Source organism: Piliocolobus tephrosceles, chromosome 6, assembly GCF_002776525.5.
Source record: "Piliocolobus tephrosceles isolate RC106 chromosome 6, ASM277652v3, whole genome shotgun sequence".
In the NCBI taxonomy this organism is placed as follows: domain Eukaryota; kingdom Metazoa; phylum Chordata; class Mammalia; order Primates; family Cercopithecidae; genus Piliocolobus; species Piliocolobus tephrosceles.
In genome coordinates this window covers 36,989,664-37,013,110 of record NC_045439.1, presented here as the reverse complement: position 1 = coordinate 37,013,110, position 23,447 = coordinate 36,989,664, and the positions used below count along the sequence as shown (strand labels likewise).

The window sequence follows — 23,447 nt, the reverse complement described above, 5'->3', positions numbered from 1 at the left end:
CCTTTCAGCTGGACTTCAGAATCATTTTGTTGATTAAAGATAAAATAAAAAAGATTGGGGATTTGTATTTGGATGGCATGGATTTGAGGATTGGCATCATGAGGGCACCGAGTCTTCTTCCACCACTCAGGTTGGGCCTCTGTGTCTCCGGGCTCTCCTCTAGGTACTATGTTAGGGTTTTGGCATTTTCTGCATACAATTCTATACGTTTCAAGTGAGGCTTCTGTATTGTCAGCAAATTAAAAACAGGTGCCCAGGGATGGGATGGAGTGGCAGATACAGCCACTGGCAGGGAGAGAGACAGACTTATCCATCAGAGAGGCTAAATCTGGGGCAGCAGTTGGCTGGAGGAAAATTTAGACACTCTATCTAGGTCTTTAGCCAGGAAATTAGGACAGCGGAGACCCACTGCACACAGGCCTCCCTTAATGCCACAGCACAGTGAAGGAGGGAGGCCTGTCAGCTGTGAACTCCCCGGCTTTCTGGTATAAAATGTGAATGAGACTCAGGCCCAGCCACAATGAAGGCTGTTCTGGGCAGGGAGAGAACTGTGCCTCAGTTCTTGTTTTTTTTTGTCAGCTGCATGCTCTAGATCTGGAATAGAGCTCAGGTTCTAGTCTTTGCCACTGAGTCATTTGGGCAAAGTTTCTTCTTCCTTAACTTTCTCATGCATAGGATGGGCCTGTCTGTCTCCTGCACCTTTCCCATCTGCACTCAGGTCAGTGATTGTCTGGACGTGCCTTGAGCCACTGAGGCAATTGATGTAATGGCCCAGTGGTAAGATGAAGGTTCTCCTGCTGATTCCCATAGTCTCTTTGAGACAGCCTGGCCTAAAGAAGATATGGAACCAGGAGACATGGATTGGAGTCTCAACGCTATCACTGATCGTGTGATGTTGGGCATGTCAGTTACCCTCTCTGAGTTTCAATTTCCCCATCTGGGATGTCTGATCAGAGTTATGCTGGCTGCTGCCTACTTCTAAGGTTGCTGCGAGGCTCAATGAAGTAGAATGCGGGGAAGTGATTTGTGAACTGGAAAGGCCCTTATGCACTGTTTGATGTACAGTCCCAACATCCTCCATGCAGCAGAAAAGGCCTGGACTTTGGGGGAATGAGCCGAGCGTGCAGGGGGAACCCTCTTGACTCATCTTGCCAGAGCCAGAAGACCATGCCCTTCCCTGGGTTCCTGGTCTTTGGCTCCCTCTGGCCTTATCCCTTTCACCCCTGGAGGAGGGCAGCCTGCCTACCTTTCCCCTTCTGACTGAGCTGTGAGAGGTTAGCCATGCATATGAGCAGGTGCAGGGGAAAAATCAGAAATGCCCAGGGTAGGGCAGGGTTTCTGGCAAGGTTCTTGCCACCTGGAGTGCTCACAGTCAGAATACAGACTCTTTGAGTTGGGAAAAATGTGCCACTACGACTGAAGCTCTTTGTCAACCTTTCTGGTGGACATTGTTCCTGGTTCTGTGACGAATGACTCACTACTTCCAGAGGTGTCCTTTGCATGATTTCTCAGTTATTTGAAAGCTCTCCCTTTCATTGAGCTGAAATGTGCCTTCTAGTGACTTTTTCCCACCCTTGTACTCCTGCAACTTAAGTCAGATCCGAGTCAGCAGAACACACGATATGGTGGAGAAAGGTTTGGATCGTGGCGGGGCTTAGCTGATAACTCAGTCTCTAATGGGGCTGCTAGAAACACTCAAGCCATGTTGGGCTTCAGGAACAGAAAGCTCTGGCTGCTCCAGGTTTGTAAGTGGTAATTTCCACTCTTATCAGCATTCTCAGGCTACACTTGGACGCTGGCTTCATTTAAGAAACATACAGGTGAAATGGAAAGTGGAAAAGAAATGAGCAAGGAAGTGAGAATTTCTCTTTCCTTAATAAACTTTATTTTTTGGAGCAGTTTAGATTCACAGCAAAACTACACAGCAAGTGCAGAGATTTTCCACATAACACTTGTTCTCCCACAGGCTTCCCCATTGTCAATATCTGGCACCACAGTGATACATTTGTTACAATCAATGAGTCAACATTGACACACCGTCACCCAAAGTTCATAGCATACATTAGAGTTCACTCTTGGTGTTGTACATTCTATGGATTTTGGCAAACGTACAACAACATGTATCCACCACTGTAGTATCATACAGAATAGTTTTACTGCCCTATAAATGCTGTGTTTCACTGCCTAAAAATCCTGGTAACTGCTGATTTTTTTTTTTCTTTTTTCTTTCTTTTTTTCTTTTTTTTTTTAAGACGGTGTCTTGCTCTGTTGCCCAGGCTGGAGGGCAGTGGTGTGATCTCGGCTCACTGCAAGCTCCACCTCCTGGGTTCAAACAATTCTCCTGCCTCAGCCTCCCGAGTAGCTGGGACTACAGGCATGTGCCACCATGCCTGGCTAATTTTTTGTATTTTTGGAAGGGACAGGGTTTCACCATGTTAGCCAGGACAGTCTTGAACTCCTGACCTCGTGACCCCAATGCCTCAGCCTCCCAAAGTGCTGGGATTACAGGCATGAGCCACTGTGCTTGGCCACTGCTGATCTTTTTACTGTGTCCATAGTTTTGCCTTTACCAGAATGTCATATAGTTGGAATCATATGGTATGTAGCTTTTTCAGATTGGCTTCTTTCACTTAGTAATGTGCATTCAGATTTCCTCCGTGTCTTTTTATGGCTTGATAGCTCATTTCTTTTTAGTGCTGAATATTACATTATCCCCATGTCCTACAGTTTGTTTATCTATCTCCCTACTTAAAGACATCTTGGTTGCCTCCAAGTTTTGACAATTATGGATAAAATTGCTATAAACATCCATGTGCAGGTTTTTGTGTGGACATATATTTTCAGTTTATTTGGAAAAGTAACCAGGAGTGTGATTGTTGGATTGCACGGTGAAAGTATGTTCAGTTTTGTAAGAAGTTGCCAAACTGTCTTGCAAAGTAGCTGTACCATTTTGTATTTGCAGTAGCAATGAACGAGCGTTCCTGTTGCTCCATATCCTTGCCAGCATTTGGTGTTGTCAGATATTTGGATTTTGGCTATTTTATTTTTTATTTTAGTTTTTAGTTCTTGAGACAGAGTCTTGCTCTGTTGCCCAGACTGCAGTGCAGTGCAGTGGAGTGTGGCTCATTGCAGCCTTGACTTCCTGGGTTTAAGAGATCCTCTCACCTCTGCCTCCTGAGTAGCTGGGACTACAGGTGCACTCCAGCACACATGGCTAATTATTTTTATTTCTATAGAGATGGGTTTGCCTATGTTGCTCAGGCTTCTCTTGAACTCCTGAGATCAAGTGATCTCCTCTCCTGGCCTCCTAAAGTGCTGGGATTACAGGCATAGCCACTGTGCCTGGCTGATTTTGGCCATTTTCATATGTGTTTAGCGGTAGCTCATTGTTACTTTAATTTGCAATTACCTAATCATATATGATGTTGGACATCCTTTTATATGCTTATTTGCCATCTTTAAAATTTTTATTTATTTTTTTAGGCCAGGTGTGGTGGCTCATGCCTGTAATCCCAGAACTTTGGGAAACTGAGGCAGGTGAATCATGAGGTGAGGAGTTTGAGACCAGCCTGGCCAACATGGTGAAACCCTGTCTCTACTAAAAATACAAAAATTAGCCAGGCATAGTGGTGTGTGCCTATAATCCCAGCTACTCAGGAGGCTGAGGCCAGAGAATTGCTTGAACCAGGGAGGCAGAGGTTACAGTGAGCCGAGATCGTGCCTCTGCACTCCAGCCTGGGTGACAGAGCAAGATTCCATCTCAAAAATCATATATCTATATATAAATATATATATATACACACAGACACACACATACACACACACACAGATACACACACATATTTTTGAGTCAGGGTCCCACACTGTCTCCCAGGTTAAGTGTGGTGGCATGATCATGGTTAACTGCAGCCTCTCATGCTAAAGTGATCCACCTGCCTCAGCCTCCCAAGTTGCTGGACTACAGGCATGCACCACCACACATGGCTAATTTTTTATTTTTTATTGTAGCCTGCCACGATTCCTGGTGGACTGAACAAAGTGGGGTGAACGCGGGAATAAAAGACAAGAGACAAAAGAGTATATTTGGAAGAAGGGCTCAGGGGGCACCTTGCCTCTAGTGGACAGGGGCCCTGAGGTTTACATAGCCCTCCATATTTATTAGGCAAAGAGATAGCAAGAAAGTGGGGGTGACTGTCGGGTAATTGTCAGTTGGCTGTTTGGTTCACAGCAGGCTTGCGAGACTGCATCCTTTGAACAATAGGCGCTAGATTTCTCAATAGATAACTTCAAGGAACCACTGCCAGGGAGTGATGTCCCTCAGCAAACCTTTCGGTGGCAGGCACAGGGCGAGTTTGCTCACATCCTGCATTCATGATAAACAGTTTACTGCTTGATCATACAGCCTCCAGTGGAATGCTGAGTTGGTCACGATCCCTTTGGCCTGTTCAGCTCCCAACATTTTGTAGAGATGTGGTCTTGCTCTACTGCCCAGGCAGGTCTTGAATTCCTGAACACAAGTGATCCTCCCACTTTGGCCTCCCAAAATGCTGGGATTGCAGATGTGAGCCACTGTGCCTGGCCTGCCATCTTTGTATCTTCTTTGCTAAGATGTCTGGGTCTTTTGCCCATTGTTTTAATTGTTGAGTTTTATGGGCTCTTCGTATATTTTGCGTAACAGTCCTTTATTAGATGTGTCTGGGAATGTTTTCTCCTAGTTTGTGACTTGTTTTCTCATTCTTTTGATGTCATTCACAGAGCACCAAAATTAAATTTTAATGAAATCCATCTTATCAATTGTTTCCTTCAAAGCTCATGCATTTTGTGTTATGTCTAAAAAAGTCAGCACCATAGATTTTCATCACCTTGATGAAAAACTTTCTGTAGACATCACCTAGGTTATCTCCTATGTTATCTTCTAGGAGTTTTATACTTTTGTGTTTTGCGTTTAGCTCTATGATCCATTGTGATTTAATTTTTGTGAGAGGTGTTTAAGGTCTGTGAATAGAATCTTTTTTTCTTTTTCATGTGGCTGTCCAGTTGAACAAATACCATATGTTGAAAAGAGTATCTTAGGCCGGACGTGGTGGCTCATGCCTGTAATCCCAGCACTTTGGGAGGTCGAGGTGGGCGGATCACCTGAGTTTAGGAGTTCGAAACCAGCCTGGCCAACATGGTGAAACCTTATCTCTACTAAAAATACAAAAATTTGCCAGGCAAGGTGGTGCATGCCTGTAATCCCAGCTACTCAGGAGATTGAGGCACGAGAATCACTTGAACCTGGGAGGCAGAGGCTGCAGTGAGCTGAGATCACGCCACTGCACCCCAGCCTGGGATACAGAGCAAGACTCCATCTCAAAAAGAAAAAAAAAAAAAAGACTATCTTTTGCAATACTATTGTACTGCCTTTGCCCCATTGTCAGAGTTGAATTGACTATATTTATGTATGTTTCCAAGCTCTCTATTCTGTTCTATTTATATATCTGTTTATTCTTTCATCAATACCACAATGTCTTGATTGCTGTAGCTTTATAGTAAGTCTTAAAGTTGGGTAGTGTCAGTATTCCAATTTTCTCCTTCAATATTGAGTTGGCTATTATAGGTCTTTTCCCTCTTCATATAAACTTTAGAATCAGTTTGTCAGTCTCCACAAAACAACATGCTGGAATTTTAACTGAGACTGTGCTGAATCTATAGATCAAGTTGGGAAAGAATGATATCTTCTGAATATTGAATCATCCTATTTATGAACATGGAATATCTCTTCATTTTAGTTCTTTGATATCTTTTATTGCATTTTATAGTTTTCTACATATAGAGTTTGTACTTTTTTTAGATTTATACATAAGTATTTCATTTTGGAGGGTGCTAATGTCAATGGTAATGTGTTGTTAAATTTCAAATTTCCACTGCACTGCAGCTGGTTGACAGAGCAAGACCCTATCTTCAAAAGAAAATAAAAATCTCAAATTCCACCTTTTTATTGCCAGTATATAGGGAAATAATTGACTTTTGTACATTAATCTTGTATCCTGCAATCTTGCTACAATCACTTATTAATTCCAGGAATTTTTGGGGTCAATTCTTCCAGATTTTCTATATAGATAATCATGTCATCTGTGAACAAAGACAGTATTATTTATTTCTTTGTGGTCTGTATACCTTCTATTTCTTTTTCTTGTCTTACTTCATTAGTAAGGACTTCCAGTACAATGTTGAGAAGCGCTGGTGAGAGGGTACATCCTTATCTTCTTCCTTTCTGATTTTATCAGGCAAGTTTCTAGTTTCTCACCATTTAGTGTGATGCTAGCTATAGGTTTTTGTAGATGTTCTCTATCACATTGAGGACGTTCCCCTCTATTACTAGTTTGCTGAGAGTTTTTGTCACCAATTGGTGTTGGATTTTGTCAAATGCTTTTTCCATATGATTTTTTCCCCTCTTCTTTAGCCTGTTGATATGCTGGATTATATTAATTGATTTTCAAACATTGAACCAACCTTGTAAACATGGGAATAAATTCCACTTAGTTGTGATGTATTATTCGTTAGGATTTGGTTTTGTTTGTTGTTGTTGTTGTTTGTTTGTTTGTTTTGAAACAGAGTTTCAGTCTTGTTGTCTAGGCTAGAGTTGCAGTAGTGCCATCTTGGCTCACTGTTACCTCTGCCTCCTGTGTTCAAGCGATTCTCCTGCCTCAGCCTACCAAGTAACTGGGATTACAGGTATAAGCCACTATGCCCGGCTAATTTTGTATTTTTAGTAGAGACGGAGTTTCACCATGTTGGTCAGGCTGATTTCAAACTCCTGACCTCAGGTAATCCACCTGCCTCAGCCTCCCAAAGTGCTGGGATTACAGGCATGAACCACCTCACCCAGCCCATTTGCTGGATTTGATTTGCTAATATTTTGTTGAAAATTTTTGCATCTGTGTTCATGAAAGATATTGGTCTGTAGTTTTCTTTTTCTCCTTTTCTTTCTTTTTTTCTTTTTTTGAGACAGAGTCTTGCTCTCTCACCCAGGTTCAAGTGCAGTGGCACCATCTCGGCTCACTGCAAACTCCTCCTCCCAGGTTCAAGGGATCTTGTGCCTTAGTTTCCCAGGTAGCTGGGATTACAGGTGTGTGCCACCATACCTGGCTAATTTTTGTATTTTTTATTAGAGACGTGGTTTTGCCATGTTGGTCAGGCTGGTCTCAAACTCCTGGCCTCAAGTGATCTGCCTGCCTTGGCCTCCCAAAGTGCTGAGATTACAGGTATGAGCCTCTGTGCCTGGCCAGTCTGTAGTTTTCTCATAATGTCTCTATTAGGTTTTGGTAAGGTAATTTTAGCCTCATTGAATGGATTAGGAAGTATTCCCTTGGCTTCTATCTTCAGAAAAATAGATTGTAGAGAATTGGTATAGTTTCTTAAATGTTTGGTAGAATTCATCAGTAAGCCCCTCTGGGCCTGGTGCTTTCTGTTTTGGAAGGGTATTAATTATTGGTTCAATTTATTTAGTAGATATAGGCCTATTCAAATTGTCTGTTTCTTCTTGTGTAAGTTTTGACAGATTGTGTCTTTCAAGGAGTTGGTCCACTTCATCTGAGTTATCAAATTTGTTGGCGTAGAGTTATTCATCATAGTTCTTTATTATCATTTTAATGTCTGTGGTATCTGTAGTTATGTCCCCTCTTTCATTTCTGATATTAATAATTTGTGTCTTCTTTCTTTTTACTTAGTGTGGCTAGAGTCTTACGAATTTTATCTATCTCTTCAAAGAACTGGCTTTTGATTTTGTTGATTTTCTCTGTTGTTTTCCTGTTTTCAATTTCATTGATTTCTGCTCTAAGTTTTATTTCTTTTTTTCTGATTACCTTTGATTTAATTTTCCCTTTTTTTTTTCTAGTTTCCTAATGTGGAAGCTTAGATTATTAATTTTAGATATTTCTTCTTTTCTAATATATTAATTTGGTGCTATGCATTTCTCTCAAAGCACTGCTTTTGTTACATTCCACAAATTTTGATGAGTTGTATTTTCATTTAGTTCAAAGTATCTTTACATTTTTCTTGATATTTCTTCTTTGACACATGTGTTATTTAGAAATGTGTTTTTTAATCTTCAAGTATTTTGCGGATTTTCCAGCTAACTTTCTGTTGTTGATTTCTAGCACAATTCCACTTTGGTTTAGGAGCAGACATTACATGATTTCTATTCTTTTATGTTTGTGGTCTGGGCACAGTGGTGCATGCCTGTAATCCCAGCACTTTGGGAAGCCAAGGCAGGAGGATTGATTGAGGCCAGGAGTTCGTGGCAAGCCTTGGCAACACAGCAAGGCCCAGTCTCTACCAAAAAAAAGAGAGAGAGAGAGAAAGAAAAAATTTCACCAGGGATAGTGGCATATGCCTGTAGTCCTCGCCACTCAGGAGGCTGAGGCAGAGGATTACTTGAACCCAAGAGTTACAGTGAGCTATGATTGTACCATTGCACTTCAGCCTGGGTGACAGCAAGACCCTGGGTGTGGTGGTGCATGCCTGTAATCTCAGCCACTCAGGAGACTGAGGCAGGAGAATCACTTGAACCTAGGAGGCGAAGGTTGCAGTGAGCCAAGATTGCTCCACCGTACTCCAGCCTGGGTTGCAGAGGAAGAGTCCATCTCAAAAATAATAAAATAAAATAAATAAAAATAAAAGATAAAAGATAAAAAATAAAAGAGTTTAATTGAGCAATGAAAGATTCGTGAATCAGGCAGCCCCCAGAATCACAGCAGATTGACAGAGATTCCTTTCCTTATATAGATACGAGTTTCTGACCTATATCATTTTCCTTCTCCCTGTGGACTTCTTTTAACATTTCTTGCAAGGCAGGTCTACTGGCAACAAATTCCCTCTATTTTTGTTTGTCTGAGAAAGTATTTCTCCTTCATGTTTGAAGGATGATTTTACAGGGTACATAATTCTAAGTTGGTGTTTTATTCTCTCAATACTTTAAATATTTCACTCCATTCTCTTCTTGCTTTCATGGTTTCTGAGGAGAAATCAGATGTAATTCTTATCTTCTTTCTTCAATATGTAATTTTTTCTTCTTCTGGCTTCTTAATTAAGGTATTTTTCCTCATCTTTGATTTTTGAAGTTTAAATATGAAATTTTTAGGTATGGTTTGTTTGGGGCATTTATTCACTTGGTGTTCTCTTAGCTTCCTGGATTTGTGGTTTGATGTCTGACATTAACATGGGAAAACTCTCAGTCATTGCTTCGAATATTGCTTCTAGTCCTTCTTCTGATTATTCTCATTATACATGTTGCACCTTTTGCAGTTGTCACACAGTTCTTCGATATTCTGTTCTGGGTTTTTTTTTTTTTTTTTTTTTTTTTTCAGCCTTTTTTCTCTTTGCTTTTCAGTTTTGGAAATTTCTATTGTCATAGCCTCAAGCTCAGAGATTTTTTTCCTTGGCCATGTCCAGTCTCACAATGATCCCATCATAGGTGTTCTTCACTCTTTTACAGTGTTTATGATCTCTTGCATTTCTTTTTTATTCTTAGAATTTTCATCTCTCTACTTATGCTATCCATCTATTCTTGCATGTTGTCTACTTTTGTCATTAAAGCTCTTTACATATTAATCATAGTTTGTGTTTAAACTCCTGGTCTGATAATACCAGCATTCCTGCCATATCTGACTGGGTTCTGATGCTTGGTCTACCTCTTTGAATTGTGTTTTTTGCCTTCTAGTATGCCTTGTGATTTTTGATCCTTCTTACTGACCAAGAAGAAGCAATGAAGGTTTTGAGCAGGGAGTAAGGAAAAAGGGTGGGTAATGTGATTTGATTTCCTTTTTGGGGGGGAGGGCTGTCTCCCTCTATCACCCAGGCTGGAGTGCAATGACACAACCTCAGTTCACTGCAGCCTTGACCTCCTGGGCCCAAGTGATCCTCCTGCCTCAGCCTCCCAAGTAACTGGGATCACAGGTGTACACTACCATGCCCAGCTAATTTTTTGTATTTTTTTGTAGAGATGGGGGTTCACCATGTTACCCGGGCTGGCCTCGAACTCCTGAGCTCAGGCGATCCACCTGCCTTGGCCTCCCAAAGTGCTGGGATGACAGTGATTTCTATTTTAAATAGTGATGTTGGCTGCAATATGGAGAAAAGGATGAAGAGGGGACAGAAGGAGTGCAAAGAGCCCAGGTGGGAGGCCACTGCATTAGTCCAGGCGAGACCTCATAGCAGTGTGAACCAGAGCAGGGCAGTGAGATGAAGAGAAGTTGCCTGGCGGGTTCTAGAGTAGGGGTTGGGGGTGGGGAGTAATACGAACTGGACTTGAGGGTGGAATGAGAAAGAGTAGAGAGGGGAAGGACGGGGTGAAGCATGACTCCCAAGTTTCTCACCTGCATGAACAGTGGATGGTGGTGCATTCCCTGAGACAGGGTGCACTGGAAGATCACAAGCTCTGGTGGGGAAGATCATGAATTTGTTCTTGGACATGTGTTTGTGATATCTTTGGATATCTGGCTGGAGATGTGAAGCCGACAGTTGGATATAAGAGGATGGAGCTCAACCAAGAGTAGGGACTACAGGTATCAACACAGGAGTCGTTTGCACATAAATGGCAATTGAAGCAGGGAGGGGCAGGGGAGTGGGAGTGGTCTAGATTGCCTCGGATCTAGTGCAGACAGAGAGAAGGTACGGGCAGCACTCTCTGAACTGAGGCAGTACTTCATGGTAGGGCTGTTGGGAGGATTGCATACAAACTGCTTGCAACATAGGAAGTGCTTAATAAATGATAGCCACTGTCAGTCCATCCAGCTTCCCTCCCGTCCTGTTCACTCTCGCTCTGGGCCCAGCCATGTGGGCCAGTCTTGGTTCTTTCAGGGCAGCAGGTTTCCGCAGAGCCTTTGTACCTACCTTTCCTTCTGCCTGGAATGCTCCTTCTTTTTCCTTCTATTGATTCACCATCGTCTGTCAGCTGAAGAATCATCTGATCTCCCCAAACCTCACATGGCATACCTGCCTCGCGCTCGTCAGGGTAGCTCTACACAGAACCATGTCCCTGCCCTGCATATCATGTATCTTGGTTTGTAATGCTACTCTAATGTATCTGATTATTTTGGTAATATTTGATGTTTACATTTGATCTAAAATCCTGGTCTGATTTTATTTATTTATTTATTTATTTATTTACTTATTTATTTATTTATCTATCTATCTATCTATCTATCTATCTATCTATCTATCTATCATCTATCTATCTATCTATTTGAGATACGGCATCACTTTGTCACCCAGGCTGGAGTGCAGTGGCATGATCTCTGCTCACTGCAACCTCTGTCCCTCGAACTCAAGGGATCCTCCTGCCTCAGCCCCTCAAGTAGCTGGAACTACGGGCTTGTACCACCATGCCTGGCTAATTTTTTGTATTTTTATTTTTAGTAGAGATGGAGTTTGCCATGTTGGCCTGGCTGCTCTTGAACTCCTGAGCTCAAGCAATCCTCCCACCTCGGCCTCCTATAGTGCTAGGATTACATGTATGAGCCACCTCTCCTGGCCCTGATTTTTATTAATAGTTGCACTAGACTGTGAGCTCCCTGAGAGCAAGAATACATCTGTTTTTGCTTATCTTCATGTCCTCAGTGCATAGTTTGGCAGACGCTTGAAACATATTAGGCAATAAATATGTGTGGCATGAATTAATAGAATTATAAGAAAGAATCTCGCTGAGGTTTTACTGGAATTGCATTGAGCCTGTAAATTAATTTGAAAGAATCTTCACTGTATTAAATCTTCCTAATCAGGAGTCTATGTCACTGCATTCTTTTCAAGAATACAATTAGTTTCACTGAGGATGAGAAATCATGCCCTGTGAAGTGTGGTGAACAGGAATTATTTGGTTTGGAGGACAGGAGATTTGAGGACAGAATTGCTCTTTTAAATACTTGAAGAGAAAAGAGGTTAGTCTTGTTTTATGGCCTCAAGGGGGATAAGCCGTACCCATTGAAGGATTATGAGGTAGGCAGCTTTTGGCTCAAGTAGAGCTGGTGGTGGAAATGGGATGCCTCCTCCCCTAGGTGTGCTTGAGCAGCCCAGAGTGGCCGGGCTTTGGCTGCTATCCTTGGCTTTGCCTGTGTTTTGTTTTGCTAAGAGGTGTTCCCTAGCTCTTATTTTGGTGACAGGGACATGCAGGCTTCCTAGCTGAGGAAAGGGGCTTCAGGAGAGAGTATAGCTGAGACAGAGAGAAAGGCCCAGGAAGCCAGGCAGCTGCTGAAGGGAGAAAAATTTGGGCAAGGGACAGAGATGGCTTATGAGATTTTGGAGGGGAATTTTGCTCCATGAATGAAATAGAACGCTCTCATTGAAGCCCCACAAAACTTTCAACAAAAATCTTCATTATTCATAAATGCTTTTATATTTGTAGCTGTCAGGGAGTGGCAGTGCTGAGCATAGCAGAGGGTTTAGCCTGTAAGGAAAAGGCTTTTATCAGGGTTGTTCAGGGGTGAAATGGGCTGTCATGAGAGCCAGTCAAGCAGAGCTTGGACCATCTCTTGGTAGGAAAACCAAGCAGATCAAAGCATCTGATGGAGGCTTCAATTGCCTTTAAAGTTCCTTTGACCCTGGAGGGTTCTGATTCATGGATGCCTGTTTCTCTGGTCCGTTAACAGAGCAATAAATGCTGCCTGGGCACATGTAGTACGGACTCAGGTAGAAAAGCACCTTATCGCATATATCTGGGACAACTGGGGAAAGAAGGGGATTCCAATCATTCCAAGCCAAATGATTGTCTTGCCATACTATTTTCAGGTGGATCAGATTCACTTTCTGCTTCTCAGAGGCATAGCTGGAATCTGCTGGCTTCATGAGGCACTTAATTGCCAGGGAGGGAAGGAATGGGTTTTAATCATTGACGCTCCTCCCATTTTCAACTGCGAAAAGATACCCCAGTGTAATATTAAATAATGGGAAATACTTGCAAGTTGGAGAGTCAGAGAAAGGGGCTTTCCAGGGATGGGGTGGAGCCTCCAGGTGGGTCCAGGGTAATCATTTCTGAAGCAGCAGAGGCCTCAGACCCGTAAGAGCTGGGCGCCTGGCCATGCCTGGTGGCTCACGCCTATAATCCCAGCACTTTGGGAGGCCGAGGTGGGTGGATCACCCGAGGTCAGGAGTTTGAGACCAGCCTGGCCAACAGGGTGGAACCTCAACTCTACTGAAAATACAAAAATTAGCCAGGTGTGGTGGTGTGCGCCTGTAATCCCAGCTACTAGGGAGGCTGAGACAGGATAATTGCTTGAACCAGGGAGGCGGAGGTTGCAATGAGCCGAGATCGTGCCACTGCACTCCAGCCTGGGTGACAGAGTGAGACTCTGTCTCAAAAAAAAAAAAAAAAAAAAGAGCTGGGCACCTTTGTGATTTTTCCAGTGTAAGCCCAGGGATGCTTACAGCTCGTAATTTCCCCAGGCCTCTAAACGGCTCTGCGCCAGCAGGCAGAGCCCACTGAGGAGAGGGAATATGTGAGGTTTGTTGAATCTGAGGCTATAAAGAGGTTTATCATCATTAGCAATATCCAATATCATGTGTTAGCTACTGAGAATGAATAAAATAGGGAGTTTCAAACTTTTCTGAAGCTCCAAACTCTTATTTCATCAAAGAGGGGTTAGGGTCTATAAGGAGAAAATTTTATTGTGAGGCCAAGGCAGGCAGATCACCTGAGGTCAGGAGTTTGAGACCAGCCTGGCCAACATGGTGAAACCCCATCTCTACTAAAAATACAGAAATTAGCCAGGTGTGGTGGTGAGTGCCTGTAATCCCAGCTACTCAGGAGGCTGGGGCAGAAGAATTGCTTGAATCTGGGAGGCGGAGGTTGCAGTGAGCCGAGATTGTGCCACCACACTCCAGCCTGGGCAACAGTGAGACTCCGTCTCAAAAAAAAATAATAATAATAATAAAATTTTAATTATATATACATTATGTCTATATATGGTATCTCACATATAGACACTGGTTGCCATGGCAGGCGGAAGGGAACGTAGCACATCATTCATTGCCTCTTAAAGGCAACTGCCTGGAAGTAACCCACTTCTGCTCTCATTCCATTGGCTTTAGCTAGTCCTACGGACCCACTCACCTTTAGCAGGTGCACTGTGGCCCTGCGGTGTGCCCAGAAGGAGCATCAGAATACCAGTGAGAGCTGGGCTTGGTGGCTCGAGCCTGTGGTCCCAGATACTCAGGAGGCTGAGGCAGGAGGATGGCTTGAGCTTGGGAGTTCAAGGCTGCAGTGAGCTATGATTGTGACACTGCATGAGTGCCACTCTGCCTGAATGACAGAGACTCCATCTCTAAAAATAATAATATTAATAATAATACCAGTGAGCAGGCCAGGCGCGGTGGCTCAAGCCTGTAATCCCAGCACTTTGGGAGGCCGAGACGGGTGGATCACGAGGTCAGGAGATCGAGAGCATCCTGGCTAACACGGTGAAACCCCGTCTCTACTAAAAAAAAAATACAAAAAACTAGCCGGGCGAGGAGGCGGGCGCCTGTAGTCCCAGCTACTTGGGAGGCTGAGGCAGGAGAATGGCATAAACCCGGGAGGCAGAGCTTGCAGTGGGCTGAGATCCGGCCACTGCGCTCCAGCCTGGGCGACAGAGCGAGACTCCGTCTCAAAATAAAAATAAAAATAAAAATAAAATAATAATAATAATAATAATAATAATAATAATAATAATAATACCAGTGAGCAGCAAGCAGCCTTGGTGGTGACAACATTTGGCAAACTGAGGTCAGTTTGTAACCAGTGATCCATGCCCAAAGTGCCAATAATGATTAGAAGGGAAATAAATAGCAACTCTTTGGGCAAGTAGTTTAGAGATGGAGGTCATAGGATTTGAATGCAGGCTCCTTCCTCTGCCTCATATTTTATTCCTTCTTTGCATCTCCTCAAGGCCCATGGCAACTTCTCCATATAGACAGCCTTCTTCCCCAGTGGGGTTTCCATTAAATTTGGGAACAAAGCCCCCAGGTGAAAATGAGAGTGGAATTTGGAGCTGAAAGATGAGAAAGGAATTGAATGTGGAAATAATATCCTCCCACAGTGTAAAATGTGGAGGAACAAAGCAGTTGTCACAAAAATGGTTCAAGCCAAACTACGTGAAATGTGCCCCCCATGCCACCTGCCACTGAACCCCAGGAAAACGGACTCCTGGAGGACACATACTTGCTGGGAAAACACTTGGGCTTCCTGGGATTCCTGAAGGGGCAAGTCTGGTCCCCTGGGGCCTGTCTTGCATTTTCTAGTTCTCCTCCACTTTGGAGCCGGAGCAGAGGGAAGCTGAAGTCACCTGGAGTCATTGCTTCCCAGGTACCTCGAGAAAAAAAAGAGTCCTTATTCTCTGACTTTGGGGTTGGGAATAGCTTTTCCTTGCCACTTCTAACAGACATCACTCCAGGGATCTTGAATGGAAGTACACACTCACCACTCTTTTCTCTGGGTGTCAGGGACAGTCAACCTGCCTGATGGTGGCAGTGACTGGAGCTGCCCTACGGAGTAGACATTTAGAATTCTAGTTTCCTCCAGCCACAGCGAGGAATGTTGGGAGTGTTCCTAAACCCAGTCTTCAGCATGCAAAATGTGTTTTCAGTGGGCTCAGTTCATTATGGATTTTGGGTTTGTCAAGACTACATGTCATTGAGTGGTGCCAGTGGGCCTTAGAACTTAATTCCCGGTCTGGTGCAGCACATTCCCCAGGCTGTGCCAAACCCCAGAGCGTCCTGTGGGATAGAGTGGGGGATCCTGATCTCAGGGCTCCTTTGCTGCCTGTGACTCTTCTCTTCCTCTCTGGTCTCTTCAGGAGCTTGAGCGCCTTAACCAGGTGCTGGAGGCCGAGAAGCAGCAGTTCGAGGAGGTGGTGCAGGAGCTGAGAATGGAGCAGGAGCAGATCAAGAGGTGGTGGTGGTGCCCGGGAATTGGGGGTGCCACTAAATTAGGGCATGCAGAGCCCACCTTCCCCGTCAGACCTGAGGAGGCCCCTACCTCAGAGATGCTATCTTCCCAAGGCTCCAGGCTCTATCTCAGTTTGAGTCTATCTTCCAAGGCTCCAGGTGTGGGTGTTCCCAGAAGAATCTGCAGACTCCTCTGCCCCAAACAAACAGGGTCATTTCTGCCCACTAGAGCATAAGGCATCGGAGCATCCCTCCAAGCCACAAAGCCCCTTGCCTTCACGAAAGCCTCTCTCACCCAGGGCCAGACAGGACATGCTGGCCTAGGGATGCTTGCTGTTGGCCAAGACCCTCAACATTCGCTGTCTTTCCTGCATAGTCCTTTTTGGGAATGTGTCGTTTGAGATCTTTAGTACCATGTATTGTTTGTAAATCTAGTTGTACATTATAATCATCTACTGAATTATAATCTCTTGAAGGTAGAGCCTAGAGATCTCTCTCTCTCTATGTATATATATCTATATACTTGTATGTATGTATGTATGTATGTATGTATGTATGTATGTATGTATCTAGCTATCTATCTATCCATCCATCCATCCATCTATCATCTATCTATGTTTGTTTGCTTGTTTTTGAGACAGTCTCACTCTGTCACCCAGGCTGGAGTGCAGTGGTGCGATCTCTGCTCACTGCAGCCCCGCCTCCTGGGTTCAAGTGATTCTTGTGCCTCAGCCTCCTGAGTAGCTGGGATTACAGACATGCACCACCATGCTCGGCTAATTTTTGTAATTTTAGTAGAGACGGGCTTTGCCATGTTGGCCAGGCTGGTTTCCAACACCTGACCTCAATGATCCTCCCACCTTGGCCTCCCAAAGTGTTGGGATTACAGGTGTGAGCTGCTGCACTGGGCCAGAAATCTATATATTTTTTAAAAACACCCTAGGTGATTCTGAGGCAGCCTCCAGGAATGTGGAGACTACTGCCGTGGGTGGTGGTGGTCATCATCATCATCCTCATCCTCATCATTATCATCACCACACATAATCAGTGATAGCCCAGAAACAGTTTTCTTATAACTACCTTATCCAAGGGTGTCAATTAACTATGTATTTTGAGGAGGGAAAAACCCAGAGGCTGTTACTAAGTAAATAGCCAAGCACCTACTCAGCTTCCAGAATGTTGCCAGGTACTAGAAGGAATAGAAGACAAGTTCACTCCCTTGAAGAGTGGACATATGATCTGGTTGGGGAAACCAGATTTGCACCCAGGAAACATACAGATTTCCCAGGTTACGGGAATTGAGACACATGCATGATCCTTGTGGGCTTGAATACAGGGCTGATTGAGATGGGCCTTGAAAGGTGAGTAGGATTTAGAAAATTGGGCAGGAGAAGGGAAAGCCGTTCCCAGTAGGATGAGGGAAAACTAGTGTAAAAGCCTAAGGTGACTGAAGCTTGTGAAGAAGGCAGCAAGGGGCTTGTTACCCCAGAGAGAGGCCTTAGCCATGTTCTGTGTCTGAATGACCATGGGTTTTAGCAAGTGCTGTCCAGAGAAGACAGGGTGAGGCTGGGGCCCCTTTGTTTCTCCAGTGTTTCCCTGTGGGGTGGCCCTAGGTTTATTCCAGGTGACAGATGCATGTGTACCTGGAGGAAGTGACTCCAACCCATGTGGCTAGGACTTCCTTTCAGCTCCAGGCCCCTACTGCTGCTGTCAGGGCCCAGCTGTGCAGAGCGGCTGGCCATTCAGAGCCCTTCTCAGTACCAACAGGAAGTGAAGCAAAAGCATTTCTATATGCAGAGGTGATTGGTGGGGGCTGGGGAGAGTGGGCACTGCCATATTCAGCCCTCTGTCCCCACAGGGAGCTGGAACTGACTGCAAGATGCCTTAAGGGTGTAGAGCAAGAGAAAAAGGAACTGAGGCACCTCACGGAGTCCTTGCAGCAGACGCTGGAGGTGAGGGGCCACTGGTGGGTTAGTTGACCAGGTGGCAGGCTGGTTGGTTGGACCACATGACACTGTTTTTTCCAGCAGTGTTTCACCAGGGGGGGATCTGTAAGAGAAATGGGCATGGAGGGGGGCTGATCTAAAGGATCTCTTCTCTATGGGTCATTGAAAGCTCCAGCCCAGGCATGAGGCCTAAAGCAAGAAGTGTCTATTCTCAGACCCAAAAAAGACAAATTCAGGCTTGTCCGTGCTATTACCATGGCCTCAGAAAATCCACCTCTGGTGCTTATATTTTTATTATTATTATTATTATTTTGAGACAGAGTCACGCTCTGTTGCCCAGGCTGGAGTGCAGTGGCACAATCTCGGCTCACTGCAAACTCTGCCTCCCGGGTTCACACCATTCTCCTCCCTCAGCCTCCCAAGTAGCTGGGACTACAGGCACCCACCACCACACCTGGCTAATTTTTGTATTTTTAGTAGAGACGAGGTTTCACCTTGTTAACCAGGATGGTCTCGATCTCCTGACCTCATGATCTGCCTACCTCGGCCTCCCAAAGTGCTGGGATTACACACGTGAGCCACCGCACCCAGCCAGGTGCTTTTATTTTTATAGCAGATGGAGGATTGGTTAAGGTGGGCAGTGGAACCACCCACCACTTCCTTCTTGTGTCTTGTTTACTTAGCTGCTCCTGAGTGACATTGAACCTAAAGGGAAATCAACTGCCACGTCACCATCATCTGATACCACAGAAACTGGGATGGGAAGGGGAGGTGACATGCCTCAAGGACAAAGTACAAACTCCTTAGCATGGCAAGCAAGTACAAACTCTGGCCCCAGCCTCCCCTTCCCTCTTGCCTCACTCTTCCCTCTGCTGCCCCTCCATGCCTGGCACAAAGACTCCCAACCCCTGCTCCAAACCGTGGAGCTCAGGTATCCCAAGGAAGCAAGCTCTGTCATGCTCCATACCTTTGTCCATACTGTTCCTTCTACACAGTGTAGCATTTCCACCTCTTCTCTGCTTGGAGAACTTCTATTCACACCCTTCTAAGACTCAGCTCAAATATCTCCTCAGTCAAGCTTCTCTGATTTTCTAGGCAGGTATCTACTCTGAGCTCTTGGCTCCCATGGCATTTTGTATACATTTTATGGGACTTAACATGCTAGGTGTGTATTCCAAACTGTGAATTTCACTAGACTGTGTCTTCATGGTCTCTCCAAGCCCATCCCCTGAAGTGGGCCTGGCACATATGGTATATGGCCCATATCTGTGCTGTATCCATGAATTACCATCAAGGCTGCAAAGGTTTCTTGCCTCCCTTGACTGACTGGAGCCTTGGAGCTTGTGGAGCCTTTATTCATTTATGTTTCCCTGTTTCACATCGTGGGAGGTGGTTCCCATGGATATTTTCAACTCTGCTTCTGTGTAATGCCATTTAGTACAAGATCCCAGTCTGATAAATGGAGAGGACATCTCTTTTTTTTTGGTGGGGGGACAGGTTCTAGCTGTGTTGCCAAGGCTGGCATGCAGTGGTGCAATCATAGCTCACTACAGCCTCACTCTGTTTGTGAGAGCATCTAAATCTGTTCTTGGGCTGGTGTTCCTGTTGGGTGTTTTTCACGTAAGCCCAATATGTCTCCTCACTCAGCCCTGGAGGAACCAGGACCCCAGAAGATCATGCGACCCTGTTCTGGTAGGTGCCGTCTCCACTGGAAGGCACTTTGGGTTCCTTTATGGCTCTTGATGGAGGAGTAACCTTGCCCTCTTGTGGGAGAGATCTGGGCCTTTTAGCTTTGGAGAAGAATGAAGACATTTCAGTAGCCACAGAGGACTGAGAGAGGAGTGGGTCACTCCCCAGAATGGAAAAGCAGGTGAGGGCAGCCACCTTGGAGAACCTAAGTTGGGCTTTTCTTTTCCTTCCCTCCTTGCATGCCAGGAACTCTCCATAGAGAAGAAGAAAACCCTGGAAATGCTGGAGGAGAATGAGAACCACCGGCAGACACTGGCCAATCAGAGTGAGCAGCCCCCTCCCAGCAGGGGTCTCCATAGCAACCTCCAGCAGATAGAGGAGAAGATGCAGCAGCTCTTAGAGGAGAAGCTCCTGGCAGAGAAGCGGTGAGGGAGCCCCAACCCCTGAGGACACCATCGGCTTTGGGGTCTGGGGACTTTCCTTGAACTGGACACCCAGACTCTTGGGTTCTGCTTGGCACTGACCAAGTAGGGCTCACTCACTTCCTTTTGCCTAGGACTCTGTTTCCCCACCAGGAAAGTGGGAAGAGAACTTTCACTACCCAAAACTGGCTTGATAATTATCTCGTGCAGTGGTGTGAACCATGCAGAGTTACTAGGTCCTTATCACCACGCTTTGTGGAAGGCTGGGCAAGTTTTTTTTTTTTTTTTTTTTTTTTAAGACGGAGTCTCACTCTGTCGCCCAGGCTAGAGTGCAGTGGCCCGATCTCAGCTCACTGCAAGCTCCGCCTCCCAGGTTTACGCCATTCTCCAGCCTCAGCCTCCCGAGTAGCTGGGACTACAGGCGCCTGCCACTTCGCCCGGCTAGTTTTTTTTTTTTTTTTTTTTGTATTTTTAGTAGAGACGGGGTTTCACCGTGTTAGCCAGGATGGTCTCGATCTCCTGACCTCATGATCCGCCCGTCTCAGCCTCCCAAAGTGCTGGGATTAGAGGCTTGAGCCACCACGCCCAGCCCTTAGGCTGGGCAAGTTTTTAAGCCCCCTTTTACAAATAAGGAAATGGAGCCTCAGAGGGGTTGTATGACTTTTCTGAGGTCACAGAACTAGTAAGCTCTGGACCCAGGACTCCAGTCTTCTGACTTTAAACCTAGGGCTCCCAGCACTGACCACACTATTCATCTCATCCCCTGGGTGCATGGACTCACAAAGTTCAGGAGCTCATGAAGCCTGGGATTCAAGGTTTCTCCAGTCCAGTCTCTAAGGGGAGTTGTCCACCCATTGGCAATCCCATTTGGCGAGTGAGCATTGAGTAAGTGCCTCTACTGTCCCCACAGGATGAAGGAGAACGAGGAGCGCTCACGGGCCCTGGAGGAGGAGCGTGAGTTCTACTCCAGCCAGTCCCAGGCACTGCAGAACTCGCTGCAGGAGCTGACAGCAGAGAAGCAGCAGGCTGAGCGGGAGCTCAAGGTGCTGTGACCTGGCCTGCTGGGAACAGCTGGTGCCAGGGCCCTTCCCTTCCCCTGGAGACTCCTGTCCCACCCCTGTACTTTACTGGGTAGCTGCATGAATTATCTCTGTCGGTCTGACCAGACGGCCAGGCACGAGGGGTAGAACCACCATGAAGGAAAGCAGTGAGTCTGCTGCATCATTGACAGACAGCTGCTGGGTGCAGGTGCCAAGTCCAGTCCATCTGGTTCAAAGGGTAATACTCAGAGGCAGGATGTGATAACTCCCATCCAAGCCCATGGAGCCAGGGGTGACCAGGGAAGGCTTCTGGGGAAGATGGCAGCTGCTTCCAGGACCTGACTTCCTTCTCATTTCCCTCTCCTCAACCTCAGGCTGAGGTGAAGGTCCGTATGGACCTGGAGAGGCGACTCCGGGAGGCAGAGGGGGCCTTGCGAAGCCTGGAACAGGGGCTGAATTCCAAGGTGCGGAATAAGGAGAAGGAGGAGAGGATGCGGGCTGACGTGAGCCATCTGAAAAGTAAGCTCTGCCTCTGGGTCCTGGCCCCCAACCTTGGCACTCAGCCCCAGATGGGATACCGGCCCTATAGAGCCAGGAACCCCATACAGGCTCTTCTATGCATGAGGTGCTCTATGGCTATTGAAGGGTTTCTTCTCCAGTTACCTGCCTGCATAAATCTCAGCACCACTGCTTTCTTGTGGCTGTTGGACCTGTGGTGGGGGGGAAGCCGGAGCTTCTTCCATTTATCAAAAGCTCAGAGCTCTGTTCTCAGCAGGCCTGCCCTGAGATGGCTGCAGATTGTGGTTTGAAAGGCAAAGAAAGTCCACTTCAGCAGGTGGCTCTGGAATCTCAAGGGATGGGGTCAGCATATTTCCTACTCAACCTCACCAGGATCCCTGGGAGGGGAGGGACTGGCTGAGGGTAAGGATACAGTCGAACCATACCCTTCCTGGCCCTGCCACCACAGGATTCTTTGAGGAGTGCATCCGCAATGCCGAGCTGGAGGCCAAGATGCCCGTGATCATGAAGAACTCCGTGTACATCCATAAGGCAGCCACTCGCCGCATCAAGAGCTGCCGCTTCCACCGGCGCCGGTCTAGCACCTCCTGGAATGACAGTGAGTGTGGCTGTCTGCGTGCCCTGGTAGGGTGGTGACAAGGCAGGAAGAGGGCAACATGGGGAGCCAGAAGGGTTGGCCCAGCTCTGAGACTTGAAAGTGTGGCCTTGAACCTGGCCCCACCATCCTTGGGCAAATGGGTGAATTCTCAGGGCCCTGGGTTTCTCAAAGAATATGGAAGCTCATGGGTGAGAAGGGACTGGAAGAAGCTTGGCACACATAAGGGAGTGAGGGGGTGGTGTGAGGCTGGGGAGAGGGCCAGGCCTTCGTGGAAGGAGCACTGTTCACAGGACTGTCGGGCTCCTGTTTTCCCAGTGAAGCCGTCCCAGTCCTTCATGACCTCCCAGCTGGATGCCAACAACATGGAGGAGCTAAAGGAGGTGGCCAAGCGGCTCAGCAGGGACCAGCGCTTCCGGGAATCCATCTACCACATCATGGCCACCCAGCCTGGAGCCCCCTCAGTGCTCTCCCGGGGTGGAAAGTGATGGGTGCTCCTCCCCTGCTTCCCAAGTCTCCCCTGGATGGGCCGGGAGGGGAAGGGGTGGCAGAGGGAGGCCTCACTCTACTGGCTCCTGGCCTCTCTGGTCCGGAGCCTGCCTCTCCTCTGGGCCAGAGCTCCACTTCGGGGCCAGCCTTGCCCTCAAAGGACGTGGACGCTGCCTTCCTCACCCTCACCCCACACCCCACCTTTGGGTCCACACCAGGGCCGTGCAGGCCCGAGCTGGGTGCTGGTTGTCATGGTGAGGTGAGGACAGGACCTGGTTGTATGTGGAGATTTACGTTGACTGGGGAGTGGGGTGGGGAGGGGCTATCTACCACTGTGTGGTCAGCCAGGGCCTGCCCCACAGAGGAAGATGGCAGCCCTCCCTGGTGCCCACTGGACCTCTCTGGGGCTCTGCTGCCCTGCCCCTGGTCCTCACCTACCCACCTTGACATTCCCTTTTCCCCCGGGTTTCCTGACTATCCCTTTGTTTCTGACACTCAGCAAAATGTCCCTCAGCTGAGGCCCCTCATTTACACCACATCTTGGTGTAGGGAGGAAAGGGGCCTAGGACAGCAGCTTCTGGGTTCCTGACATACCACACACCTGCCACAGTGCCGCTTTTCCTGAGCTCAGGCCCTGGCTGTGGGGTCACCTACTGATTCCCCTCCTCCTCTGGTGAGCTCACTCACAGCCTCGGCACCTTGCGAGGGCAGAATGATGGTGCCGTGTCCCTCCTGCATGTGTACCTGGGGCCCTGGCTGGGAGCTGGGGCCAGCAGTGATGCTGGGGCCTCCCCCAGAGGACACATAACAAGCTCAGGAGTGGGCCAGGCATAGTGGCTCACGCCTGTAA

General features: G+C 46.6%; 1 protein-coding gene across 1 annotated transcript in view; it reads left to right on the top strand.

The window, feature by feature from the left end:
- The window catches only part of PLEKHD1 (pleckstrin homology and coiled-coil domain containing D1), a 43,722-nt gene extending 21,096 nt beyond the window's left edge, over window positions 1-22,626 (top strand). The window contains exons 7-13 of the mRNA XM_023230200.2: window positions 15,807-15,901; window positions 17,756-17,849; window positions 19,779-19,957; window positions 20,865-20,997; window positions 21,369-21,513; window positions 21,962-22,111; window positions 22,427-22,626. Coding sequence (XP_023085968.1) covers window positions 15,807-15,901; window positions 17,756-17,849; window positions 19,779-19,957; window positions 20,865-20,997; window positions 21,369-21,513; window positions 21,962-22,111; window positions 22,427-22,596 — 966 coding nt within the window. The 3' untranslated portion in view covers window positions 22,597-22,626. The remainder of the gene's footprint in view (window positions 1-15,806; window positions 15,902-17,755; window positions 17,850-19,778; window positions 19,958-20,864; window positions 20,998-21,368; window positions 21,514-21,961; window positions 22,112-22,426) is intronic.
- The last annotated feature ends 821 nt before the right edge of the window (window positions 22,627-23,447 follow it).